The sequence below is a fragment of the Mytilus trossulus genome, chromosome 5 (genome assembly GCF_036588685.1).
Source record: "Mytilus trossulus isolate FHL-02 chromosome 5, PNRI_Mtr1.1.1.hap1, whole genome shotgun sequence".
Lineage (NCBI taxonomy): Eukaryota > Metazoa > Mollusca > Bivalvia > Mytilida > Mytilidae > Mytilus > Mytilus trossulus.
The window spans coordinates 23,300,683-23,313,933 of NC_086377.1; the positions used below are offsets into that span (position 1 = coordinate 23,300,683).

At 32.8% G+C, this 13,251-nt stretch overlaps 1 protein-coding gene across 1 annotated transcript; it reads right to left on the reverse strand.

The window, feature by feature from the left end:
- Positions 1–1,593: 1,593 nt before the first annotated feature.
- On the reverse strand, positions 1,594–9,133 carry LOC134717758 (putative ankyrin repeat protein RF_0381). Its single transcript, XM_063580252.1, has 5 exons — positions 9,070–9,133; positions 7,811–8,125; positions 6,439–6,480; positions 5,087–5,158; positions 1,594–3,746 (listed from the first exon to the last, which is right to left on the reverse strand). Exons 1-5 carry the CDS (start codon positions 9,131–9,133, stop codon positions 1,594–1,596), a joined length of 2,646 nt encoding a protein of 881 aa, XP_063436322.1.
- Positions 9,134–13,251: the final 4,118 nt, after the last annotated feature.

A 13,251-nucleotide genomic window follows, 5' to 3' on the forward strand; every position in this document is an offset into this window, starting at 1 on the left:
GAGTCTTTTGTAGACGCAACGCGCCTCTAGCGTAAATATAAAATCTCAATCCTTGTATCTATGATGAGTTTATTCATATTAGAACAATAAGATGTTCAATTAATATTTGTGTGTCACTTTTCTTGAAATGTGTATTTCACATCCAATTTTTATGGAAATATTCTTTATAAAGCACAAAGGTGTCATTATTTACCTCAGAAACTTACAAAACCTTTGAATAGACTTATTAAGAAGGGATATAATTACGATATTGTTGTCAAGTCATTAAAGATTGCATATTTAGGCGTTAATATTGACATGATTGAGTCACTGATAAGGTCTTTGCATCAGAACTAAACACATTTATTCTAAAAACAGTTGTTGGCATGACACAGGTTATGTTCTTCTCATATATATGTTATGACGGTATGATGCTAAACCCCTAATGGTAAGGATTGTGCCTGATGTTCATATAATGAAATCATAATCTTTCAGTCCGTTTAATTGAAGTCTTGAGCTGGCATGTCAGTTAACTGCTAGTAGTCTGTTGTTATTTATGTATTATTGTCATTTTGTTTATTTTCTTTGGTTTCATCTTCTGACATCAGACTCGGACTTCCCTTGAACTGAATTTTAGTGTGCGTATTGTTATGCGTTTACTTTTCTACATTGGTTAGAGGTATAGGGGGAGGGTTGAGATCTCACAAACTTGTTTAACCCCGCCGCGTTTTTGCGCCTGTCCTAAGTCAGGAGCTCTCTGTTAGTCTTGTATTATTTTAATTTTAGTTTCTTGTTTACAATTTGGAAACTAGTATGGCGTTCATTGTCACTGAACTAGTATATATTTGTTTAGGGGGCAGCTGAAGGACGTCCCCGGACGCAGGAATTTCTCGCTACATTGAAGATCTGTTGGTGACCTTCTGTTGTTGTTTTTTCATTTGGTCGGGTTATTGTCTCTTTGATACATTCCCCATTTCCATTCTCAATTTTATTAAGTAAAGTTTGATAGGTATACTATCTGTAAGAAGAATTTATCTTGACTATACATTTTTAGTCGACTATACGGTATTGGGTTTTCTCAGTGTTGAAGGCCGTACGATTACCTTAAGGTGGTACCCAACACTTTCACTAAAATTAATTTGGCTCGTTTAATTTTCATAAAATTTTGTCAAAGTATTTACTTTGATCCTTTAACAAAACTATAAAAATTTTGAAAATTTTGAACCAACCGTTTTGTTAGAAAAATTACACTGGTTATATAGCAGTTTTACAAACACCAATTTTAATCATTGAGAAGCTTTATATTCCTTTTACAACACAACGTCATTAAAACGTTTAGCTAACTTTACAGAGTTATCTCCATGTAGTGTTAGGTACCACCTTAAACTGCTTACATCAATTTCATGTGCACTTTGGTTGATAGTTGCCTCAATGGCAATAATACCCCACCTATTTCTTTTATCAATGAATATATCATCTCAATAGATAACGGAAGATCTTTAGAAATAAAACTTATATAAGTATACAGAAAATTCTTAAAGAAATTAAATAAAATGATTGTGGAGACAAGAAAATCTACAAAACACAACTGATTTAGAAGAAAATAAAGAATCTCTATAAAGTATGGCAGTGTTCATGTGCCAAACATAAGGTCACGTCTGCTCCTTCATCAATTAGTGTGTTTGCAATGGACGATTGCTTATTATGGCATGCCTTGTATAAAGGTGACGCACCTCCTTTCACGCCAATGTTGACATCTGCCCCTCCTTCGATTAGTTTATTTACAATATTAATATTCCCACTACATATCGCAACATATAATGGTGTATATCCTAATTGTGTGTATGTATTGACAGACGCACCATTGTCAATCAATGCGTTCACTAATTCGACTTCGGCAGTATTACAAGCAATATATAGTGGAGTGAACCCGTTCAAGATACTTTTGTTAAGGTCAGCTCCTGCAGATATAAGCGCATTAACAATAGAGACGTGCTTAATATAACAAGCTGTATATAACGGTGAATTAGTTTGGGAACATATATTCACATCCGCACCATTCTCAATAAGTCGTCTGACAGTTTCAATGTGTCCTCCGTGACAAGCATTTTGTAAAGGTGTCATTCCAATGTTCGAGCTTTTATTAACATCTGCACCTTTGTCTATGAGTCTTTTGGCGATTGAACAATGATCGTGCATTGCCGCTACACCCAGTGCAGTTTGTCCATCACTTCTACAAACATTCACGTTTGCGTTGCAGCTAAGCAAAAAGTCTACAACAGCAATATGGCCCGCTTGACTTGCCATAAAAAGTGGAGATACATTATTCTTCTTTGATTGGTTAATTTCAGCACCATGATTTATCAAAAGTTTAACGATGGGTAAGTGATTCATATACGAAGCAATTAAGAGTGGTGATTCACCGTTTGGTCTGCTTTTGTTGCAATCATTCTCGTATTCTAATATCCAGCTGGTAATTTCTTGGTCCCCTACGAAACAACTCTGAAGTAAGGCATTGTCGTCAATATTTCTATTGTCTTTTTTTCTTGCGAGGTCTGACTGAACAGACGTATCAACACCCTTCAATTGTTTAAGTAAGTCTGTTCGGAAGGATAGGTTTTTCATATTAATGTTGGACAAAGCAACGGATACGTGTCCTTTCGACCATTCGGAAATAACTCTCAAAATGTATTTGGAAGTACATTTTACTGGTAATGTTATTGAAAATTCTGCATTCGTATCCTCTTTTGGTGTTGGATATGAGAAACGCTCCTTAATAAAAGAACTTGCACAGCAATCTAATAGACAGTCGATGTGTCTTGTCCCAAAGTATTTACCAATGAAATCAAACAGTTTATCATGTATTGTACGATATATGTCGCATTCCTTTGATATAAACGTACCATTTAGTAAGTCTAGTGCTTTCCTAAATACAAGTTTGGATGTACCCTTGTTTAGCTCGCATGCCTCGCATACTGTTTCAATGTTTTCATTAAATACCAGGTCACGTGTTGTAAAATAATTTTCACTCAAACTGTTATCATAAATGACGCAGAGTAAAAGTGCACAGTATTTGTATTTACCTTCATTCCCAGCAACGAATAGACTATTTAGTTCATTTTCAAAGACAGAAAAGGGATGTTTTAGAAAATCATCTAAATTAAAATCCAAGTTAGTTTTATTCCTTTTATACAGTTTACACATTAGAGGGAAAAAGTCACACGTTTCTGCCATCGTAACAGCTTTTTTAGAATGATTTTCAAAAAACACATCTGCCAGTATTGTTTTCTCGTCTAAAGTTAGACAGAGATCGTCAGCGTTCAGATTGCATACACAAATTCTGAAAAGAGGCAGTTCCGCCATTTTCGTATCCTTAAAAACTTGCAATCTGCAAGTTGCGATAATTTTACAATACTCGTCTTCTAAAACGGTTTCAATATCTCTCAGCCACAACTTCCATTCTTCTATGCTTTGATAATTAGCCGTGTAATTACCACAAAGGTCATCGATAACGAAAATGGTTCTCCTTCCTTTTGAATAGAAGTCTCTGATATCTTTTGGAACAGTAACTGGAATAACTTCATATCCCATCTTTTGCATTTTAAGTGCAGCGTATTGTGTTGTCACTGTTTTCCCGACTCCAGGATTCCCTAAAACCGTCACACATTTGTTACTCTGGAGACATTCCATAACTTTCATGCTGGCCCTTGTAGACAAAAACTGCATATTATCAGATTTCCAAGATTGTAAGATTCTATAAATGTGGTCTGAAATGAAAAGCAAAAATTTGTTAAAGCCATTTGTCTTGTAAATCGATATAGGAAGATGTGGTGTGAGTGCCAATGGCACAACTCTCCATCCAAATAACAATCCATAAAAGTAAACCATTATAGGCCAATGTACGGCCTTCAAAACGGAGCCTTTGCTCACACCGAACAACAAGATATAAAGGGCCCCAAAATTACTAGCGTAAAAACATTCAAACGGGAAAACCATCGGTCTAATCTATATATAAAAAACGAGAATCACGTATAAGTAACATAAACAAACTTCAACTACTGTACATCAGATTCCTGACTTCGGACAGGTAAGAATGCATATAGTATATAATTTTAGTTTGCTGTTGCTTTTGTTTAGTTATAATTAGTTATTCGTGGACAGTAAATTGCATAGTGATCACAAAGACGAAAATATTTCGTTTTCTTTTTTTTTTTTGCTGTTCTGAATTTTTTGGTTCATTCAACGCACATCAGTTTAACTACTAGTATCTACGATACAGATCTCGTTTTTATTTTATTGTTGAAAGAAAAATACTTTATTTAAATTAAAAAACGATTTAAATTACCAAAACGGTAGCAGTAAGTTTGCCAATTAACTCGAAGTGTAAAGAGTAAATATACTATTGTTATACGAATCATTCAATCAAAATTATTTTACTCAATAATATTGTCAATATAATGGAATTCTATACCGGTGTGTCATAGCAGTGAGAGGTTTAGCTAGCTATAACATGTATAATGCCAGGTCTGATCCCCCATTTTCAACATAAGGAAATGCCTGTATCAAATCATGAGTTTGACAGTTGTTTTCTATTCTTGTTATGTTTTTGGATTTTTGATTTTGCCCTTTGATAAAGTACTTTCCATTTTGAATTTTCCTTGGAGTTCGGTATTTTTGTTATTTTACATTTTACAACAAAATAAATAATTGTACAATGTTAAAAATATTTGTTTATAATACTGATGTTTTCTACCCTAGATAATATAAATTGAGTTTAACAGTCTTAATACATGTTATAAGTCATTAGTCCCTGAATGATATGCTTTGAAACTTGATATTAACTGTTGATTGTGATTTTCAAGTTAACCATCATCCTTTCAGAAAGATATTTTATATTGAATACTTTCTACAAATGTTGAAAAGGAGACAAAATTTACGATAGCTCGTGCGTGTTTACGGCATCTCTTGGAAACCCTTTAGCTTACTATAAATAACTTACATGTTATTGCTTTTTTTTTATATCAAAATTGCAAATTTTAAGCGGTCAAAGTTGGCAAAGACATGCCAGTAAAGCAATGATAGTTAAGTCATCTCTTTTATGAAGTACCTTTAACGTTTTTTGGAATGCTTTCGTTTACATCAATTTCTAACCTCTGTACCTTTTCTTGTAGCTCCTTCACTAAAGATATATGAATGAAAAAAAATGTAAGGTCAACTGAAACATAAGTCATTGACATACTATTAGCACTGATTTGTTTGTATATTTTTTTGAATGGTGTGCATCAATGTTAAAATAGATGAGCGGTAAAAAAAATTAAAGTTATCCGCAAAAATGTGTTAGTTTAAACATAATTTTTTATGGTGGATTGGGAAACAAATTATTGCACCTTCTATTAATCCCTTTCCACTCTGCAGGTGCGAGTGTTGCCTTGTAGCGGCATTATCCTACCCTTTTTCGAAATGTAAAATTGTGTTTTTTCATTCTTGAAAGCAATATTCCCTAACAAATAAAAGTGTTTTTGTAGGTGTGGGGATAACGGGGGAGGGAGGGTGTGTTAGTGATGTATATTTTACAACATCACCAACATTATCACACATATTTATTGATGGATTTTAGGGACGATATTTTATTTCGTAACTAATCATTGTCGTGTCTGTCAAACGTACGACACACGAATTTTGCTATTAATGATGTCCCAAATCAGGAGCCTCTGGTCTTTGTAAGTCTTATATTATTTTAATTTTAGTTTCTTGTGTAAAATTTGGAAATCAGTATGGCGTTCATTATCACTGAACTATTATATATTTGTTTAGGAGCCAACTGAAGGACGCCTCCGGGTGCGGGAATTTCTCGCTACATTGAAGACCTGTCGGGTTGTTGTCTCTTTGACGCATTCCCCATTTCCATTCTCAATTTTATTACTGATATTGTTTATTATTTAATGAGAATATGAGCTCCGTTGGATAGAAATCACCAGTGCACGTTTACATGTACATGTTTAAGACTTTGGTTTAATTTAAATCATTGAAATATGAAATAAAAATAAAAGATATTTGGTCTATTTCTAGAGTTCTTATAACAACCAAAGTTTTAATCAGTAACAGACTTTTTAAACAGATTTTTTTTCTATTCGACATAGGCCAACAGGTGAACTGCATTTTTTTTTTTGCATAGGTCGATTTCTATCCGACGCATCTCATATCTTAATCAATGTTATTTGTCTGTTTCTATGAAAACAATTGACTAAGAAAGATACAATTAAAGATCGTTTACCAATCTCCGGCGCAGAGATCATGTCCGTTCCGTTCACTAGTACGTATCACTACACTCAATGTGGACATATTAAGTGCACAACACAGTGTAGTATTGCGGAGCATGTAAGACACTAGTATGAACTCTGCGCAGGATATTTATAATCTACATAATTTAAAGAAATTGATATCTTAAGAATAACATACCTTTTTCTAAATCTTTCATCCTGTCATTTATTTTGTCTCTTCCTGAAATATATATAAGTGATACAACAATACTACATAACAATGCTGTTTAACAGTCTTATCGTATATTCTTACTATTTTGTGAAGGTCTTTAATATTACCATGACACATTCACCAAGATATATCGTTGGAATCATTATATGAAGGTCTGGACGGGGAGGCGGTTCTAAATTTTCACATTTTTTTCCTTTTTGCCAATTAATCTTTATTCTAAATTACTTTAGCACCTCGATATTCTTTATTTGTTTTGCCTTTTTCTTCATTCCTTGTATTTCTTCCCAGTACTTTCTATTTCGTAAATCACCCTCTTTAAATATTAACTATATACATAGCATGTGATAGTTTCCCTTTGGCAAAGTTTACACTGTTGTCTTTTGTAGTTGTTTTCAGTTTTGATTTGTTTTACTCCAGTGTTTTGTTTTCTACATGTATTTACGAATTTTCATAATATCAGAATTGACTACTTCTAGAGAACTATTGAATAGAATGAGGGAGGTGAATTCGTTTATCATAGGACCCTATGGACAATTCATACAAATGTCTTCATTTAGAGAACCACAAAAGGAATGAAAGCAAACATCGCATGAATGTTCCTTATGAGGTATTTACCAAGTATTGTTTCTTTATAGCTAATCAATCATTCAAGATAGCTCGCAGATGGGAACTTAGTTTAACAAATGATCCTATGTGAAATATTTAAAATTTTCTTTGAACCACTGAAATGGAATGCAATAAAAAATAACATGAATGTTCCATATGATAAGCTGACTACGTTTTGTTACTTTCAACCAAGAAAGCTGCCAACGAGGTACTTTGTTTAAAAAAGGACCCTATGGGAAAAAAAACAAATTCTTCTAAAAAACCCGCTTAATGAATTGAAAAGATAAACTTTTTGACTTTTATAGCCTTTATATCCTTCTTATATCCGTCATTACTAAAAAAAAAATCTTCAGTAAATATAAAAACGTTAAATCACAAAAAAAAAAACTGAATTCAAAACAGAAGATCCCTACTCAAATGGCAATATCATATAATGAAACACATCAAACGAACTGACAACAACTGTTCTATTCCTGGTACATGCATATTTAAATGTAGAAAATGGTGAATTGAACCTAGTTAATAGAACTTAACCTCTAACTTGTAAAACAGTCGCATCAAATTCAATTACATTTCACCAATGCGTGACATAATAGGTAAAATTGTCAAAATATGGGCTAAGCAGTCATCACTGTGTCACATTCTCAAAACAAACAAATGGTTTACAAATAAGCACAAAAAGCATCTAGCAAATTTAACAACCACATTAATTGCTTCGCGTTAATGAACTTACCTATCATAAGAAGTATGATATCATTTTGATTAACATCTGTTTGTTCAATTTCATCTGCCAAAGCACTGTCACAATCATCGTCTCTTATTACTTCCAAAAATGTCCTGTAACAAATTTTATTCTTTGGAATAAGTTTTTCGATAATCAATCTGTTGCGTTCTGTGGTCGTTAATTCTGTCGCCATAATCTGTTCTTGTTCCTCTCTGCCTATTACATCTTCAGAAAACAACTTGTCAACTATATGTAAACTTGATCCCATCTCCTCTACCAAAGATTTGTAGTTCTTCTGCAATCTGATAGAATGTTCTCGCAGGTCTATAAACAAAAACAAAATATTCAAAATAGATAATTATTGTAGAAGATTACATTAGTATACACATGCGGGAACACAAATTTCTATATGTGTCATGCATTTAGATTGGGTACTTTTAAGATTTACAATGTTCGAATGACTATTGAGTACTAGTATTTTATATCATTATGAATTTGTTTAACGGTCAAGCTCACTTCATCCGGAGCAATGAATAAAGCTGCATAAAGCAAAGTCTATATCAATATCAGATTTCTTATTATGTATATTTATTTTAAGTATGATTTAAAAAGATGCTACTGAGAGAAAATTCAACATACCTTTTTAATGAGATGAATAATAACTATATACTTGTGTATACATCTATCAAAAGAGAATTAAGGCACACACAAGTAACCAAAATTAATTTTAAGTTTGTCATCTTGGCGTCAACATTGGGCAAGTAATTTAACAACATACCACAAGCTTTAACGCAACGAACTTAGAAATGATATGCATAACACTCCATCATCTGTGTATATCCATAAACATTTTGTACAGAAGCGTCTTATAGTGCCAAAATCAAAGACCACCGTTCTAAAAGTAGACACTTACAAACGTACCTAGTCTTATCGGTGATGTCATATTGTCAGTTTAATGGATATTTGTCAAAGATGCAGATACTTGTAAGTATAAGAAATGAAACATTCAATGAAATCGGCAAACAAGTGATCAGTGAATATCTGTATGTTTAATAAGAAGGAACCAATATAACAGTCTCATTGACATGATCAAAGAAATGTAAAGGTGCAAAAGGAAGGAACCACTATAACCATTTTTACGCTTTTATTTGTGTGTACAATAAGTGTTTCGGTCTCTAAAGAAAATTAAAGTTTTTGATTTTAAATTGCTGGTATCAGACAGTCCATTATAGTAAAGCCGGGTTCGTTGAGTAATATTTTAGTCTTACCACTTTTAGATGAATCCTGATCAGTTTCAGGTTCTGTTCTAATGTAGTTCTTGTTTTGTCTCATCCGTAGCACCAGATCGAGGTATAACGAGCAAGATTCATCCAAAGCATCAACAAGATAGTGAAAGCTATTGTAAGGCCGGTCTATCAGGATATCTAATAAGATTTTGTTTCGTTGAAACTGTCCAGGCGGGGATTTGATTTCTCTTGCATCATCAATCGTCAGAACACATCTCGAAATAAGGTAATCAGCTACACATTTGTGCAGTTCGGTGTCATGTAACAGTTCGTTATAGAAAACATATATTCCGTGATTTATAGCTGAAAAAGAAACATAAATACATACTTACATATTTTGATTGAATATATTCTTCAGATATATAAGCTGATAATGTATAGCCAAACAACATATTTATATATTTACTGTGAATTCATTTATTTTCGTGGACACCAATTTTCGTGGATTGATGAAAACTTGCATTTTCGTGTATATCTAGTTTCCTGGTTTTGTCACAGTCTGCATACGTCACTTTAGAAAAATTGTATTTAGTTGAATATTTAAATTCTTGGTTCTCCTTTGCCCACGAAATCCACAAAAGTTGTTATCCAACGAATTTTAATGAATCCACAGTACGTAAACATACCAAAGTCTGTACCAAGCTTCTGCAATATGATAAGCGGTATCGGTGAGCCACTGATATAAGTAGTGTATTTATTGTATCAATAGCCTTTCAACACTTAGGTTGGGAATTCAAATCTCGGAAGTGATAAATTCGACTAAAATCCTAATTGAATAGAATTATTAGTTTTCCTGCCTAGTTCTCTTCGTGTCTTTGGGCTTTCTTCGTCAATATAAACTGACCGTCACAAAATAGCAAATTGTGTCCAAACTTGTGCCAAAGACTTACAGTTAATCAATCATCATCATGATAAATAAGCTGATGGAAAACAGATTTCGTTGATAATTCATCACATTAATCATAAAGCTTAAACTTTTATCAACCGTACAATTCTTTACACTTTATTGACACAGAAGAGTTATTATAAGGAGCACTAGCTACGAGAAATATAAAGAAATCTAAGGTGTGATTTGTTTTTGTTCAAACAATAATGAAATAATAATTCGCTTTTAGCAGCCAAAATGGTTCCATGGCCATCCTGTAAATATAACTTACCATTATCTGGAATTGATCGTGTGTCCGTGGCCATACTGTATTTATATAAAAAAGAAATATTGTGTTAACGAAACACTATTCAATGTTTATTTTTTCTAAATATCAACAATCAAAGGTGTACACACTTTTCCCCCTAAAGTACTTCAAAGAATGTATATTGTGTTTTTTTTTTTTATAATTTTGTTATTTGCAATGATAACATGTAACTATCAAAATAATTAGAACCCAATTATTGTAGCAGCAATCCGGATAAAATTCGCAAGTTCTGGAATAGTATTTCAATTAAGTAATGGAATAATTTATTTTTGCATGTATTGGCATTTAGTAGTCATCAAAGCTTGTGTACATATACATTTTGGAAAGTGTGAGCTTAAAATGTTTAATACTGTAAATTAAGAAATGATTGAGATGTTTTTATCATTGCGACAAATGCGACAGGGTTGTTAACGCAATAATTTATACTGGTATTTTGAATTTTTTATATGAATTCTTTTTTTTCATTATTGCGTTAATTAAGATAACGCATTATATTTTATAATGATAAATTTGCAATAATAAATGCGGGCTATAATTTCTGAATTTATAATTGCAATATATGTTTTGTCATTTTGCTTTTTTTGCTTATAGTCTTTTGATTTTTGTATCATAAATTAAAACATCATATGCCTTTATTTCAAACAAATATGTCTATCAAGCGTAAATATAATAATATAGTAACAGTAGCCTTGCATTGCTGAGTAACTGTTCAAAATAAATATGAACAATCATAACTTTTTGTTTTTTTTACATAATCTGTTCTTTTTTCTGAAACCAACGATAATTCATGTTTGTTTCGATACGCCCGTTTAAGACGGGGTGGAATATGGTATACTGCTGTCCGTCTGTGCTCCCGTCTGTCTGCAATCAACACTTACTCGAAAACGCTTTCATCAATTTTCATGAAACTGTCTAATTATTAATTTAATTATATCTATAGACGATTTAAGCTCCATTCCAATCTTTATACATTTTATAATTTACGCTCCGAGTAAGGGAATTTTAGTGACCAAAAAAATCGGATTTTCCAGTTTCAAGGTCATAACTCAAAAAGCTTTGAGCATGCACGGTCTTATTTTTTTATTTACTACCTTTACATTTGAAATTTGTTATAACACAATATTTTATTTAAACCACATTATTTGGTTGAACTAGGATGCGATATAAAAGAAATTATATATGTCTCTGCATACATATGCTGAGAGAAAATATGAATATAGCATTTAAAAATAACATATTTTACCTTTTCAAAGAAGTAATACTTATTTAGTGTACATGTTAAAGCCACAAAGGTGAAAAATTAGAACATTCCTTTTACACCTAATATATTAAAAAGATAAATTACAAATTTTACCTGTTATGTCAACTTCTAATGTGTACCTTGATATCAAGTACAGAAACTTGACAAGATCCTAACATATGTAATTTTGAATTTTGAAGGAAAGTTATGTATACACGCTTAATTGTTCTAAACCCCAACCCTATTATGAAATAATATTCTATACATTCTGATAAATAGACAAATGTGATATAGATAGTTGGTAAATACATTGTTAATATGTCAAATATATATAAATGGGATAACATATCAAAAACTAGAATGTGTCCCCACTCCCACTATCATTTTGTTTTGTTCAGTGGACCGTAAAATTGGTGTCAGAACTCTAATGTGGCATTTAAATTAGAAATATCATACCATAAGGAACATATATACTAAGTTTCAGGTGGATTGGACTTCAACTTCATTAAAAACTACCTCGACCAAAAACTTTAAACTGAAGTTGGACAGACGAACGAACGAATGAACGGACAGACGAACAGACGGACGGACACACGGACGCACAGACCAGAAAACATAATGCCCCTCTACTACAGTAGGTGGGGCATAACAATGAGGAACTATTTAATAGACTTAATGATTACATAAAAACGGGACGAAAGATACCAGAGGGACAGTCAAAACTGACAAGGCCATGGCTAAAAAGACACACAGACAAATAATAGTAATGCAGACACAACATAGAAAAACTAGCGACTAAGCAACACGAACCCCACCAAAACCTGGGGGTGATCTCAGGTGCTCAGGAGGGTAAGCAGATAGTGCTCCACATGTTGCACCCTTCGTGTTGTTTGTGTTATTTCAAATCCGAAAAATAGTCTAATTAGGTAGGTCATATTCGTGAAAAGGGAAGGGTATTGTAGTTACGACATATATTTCATAACAGCCACTCAACTCGTGATGGCGTCCGTAGAATTAACGAAGCGATATATCACACTGAGTTGTTATAAAAGTTTCCTATTGTCTTTTATTCTATATAAAAAAGAAGATGTGGTATGATTGCCAATGAGACAACTATCCACAAAAGACCAAAATGTCACAAACATTAACAACTATAGGTCACCGTACGGCCTTCAACAATGAGCAAAGCCCATACCGCATAATCAGCTATAAAAGGCCCCGTTAAGAAATGACTATTTGGCAAAGTTTTGAATTGATAACATAATGGGTGTTTTTTTAAATAAGATACGCATGTCAACAACAAAATGCACAGTTGAATCTAAATCATTTTAATAGAAAAGTAATTAGTTGATGAATAGCAGAGGTCAAACTGTTGAAATAATTGTTATGAGTGAGTATCATGTTTAGATTGAGCAGCAGACGTGACGTTATCAATGATCTGTTAGTTACATATGACTGATTGTTATGTCATAAGTAAGTTTCATGTTCAGATTGAGCAGCGGACGTGACGTTAACAATGATCTGTTAGTTACAAATGACTGATAGTTAAGTCATAATTAAGTATCATGTTCAGATTGAGCAGAGGGCGTCACGTTAACAATGATCTGTTAGTTACATATGACTGATTGTTATGTCATAAGTAAGTATCATGCTCAGATTACGCAGCGGACGTCACGTAAATAATGATCTGTTAGTAACCTATGACTGATTGTTATGTCATAAGGAAGTATC

What these genes read in the sequence shown, in the direction of transcription:
- LOC134717758 (XM_063580252.1), bottom strand. Translation starts at nt 9,133, where the DNA reads ATGAGACAAAACAAGAACTACATTAGAACAGAACCTGAAACTGATCAG. An exon ending in TATCATACTTCTTATGATAG is followed by an intron (nt 6,481 to 7,810) that starts GTAAGTTCATTA and finishes TATATATTTCAG; the next exon opens with GAAGAGACAAAATAAATGAC. An exon ending in GATGAAAGATTTAGAAAAAG is followed by an intron (nt 5,159 to 6,438) that starts GTATGTTATTCT and finishes ATATATCTTTAG; the next exon opens with TGAAGGAGCTACAAGAAAAG.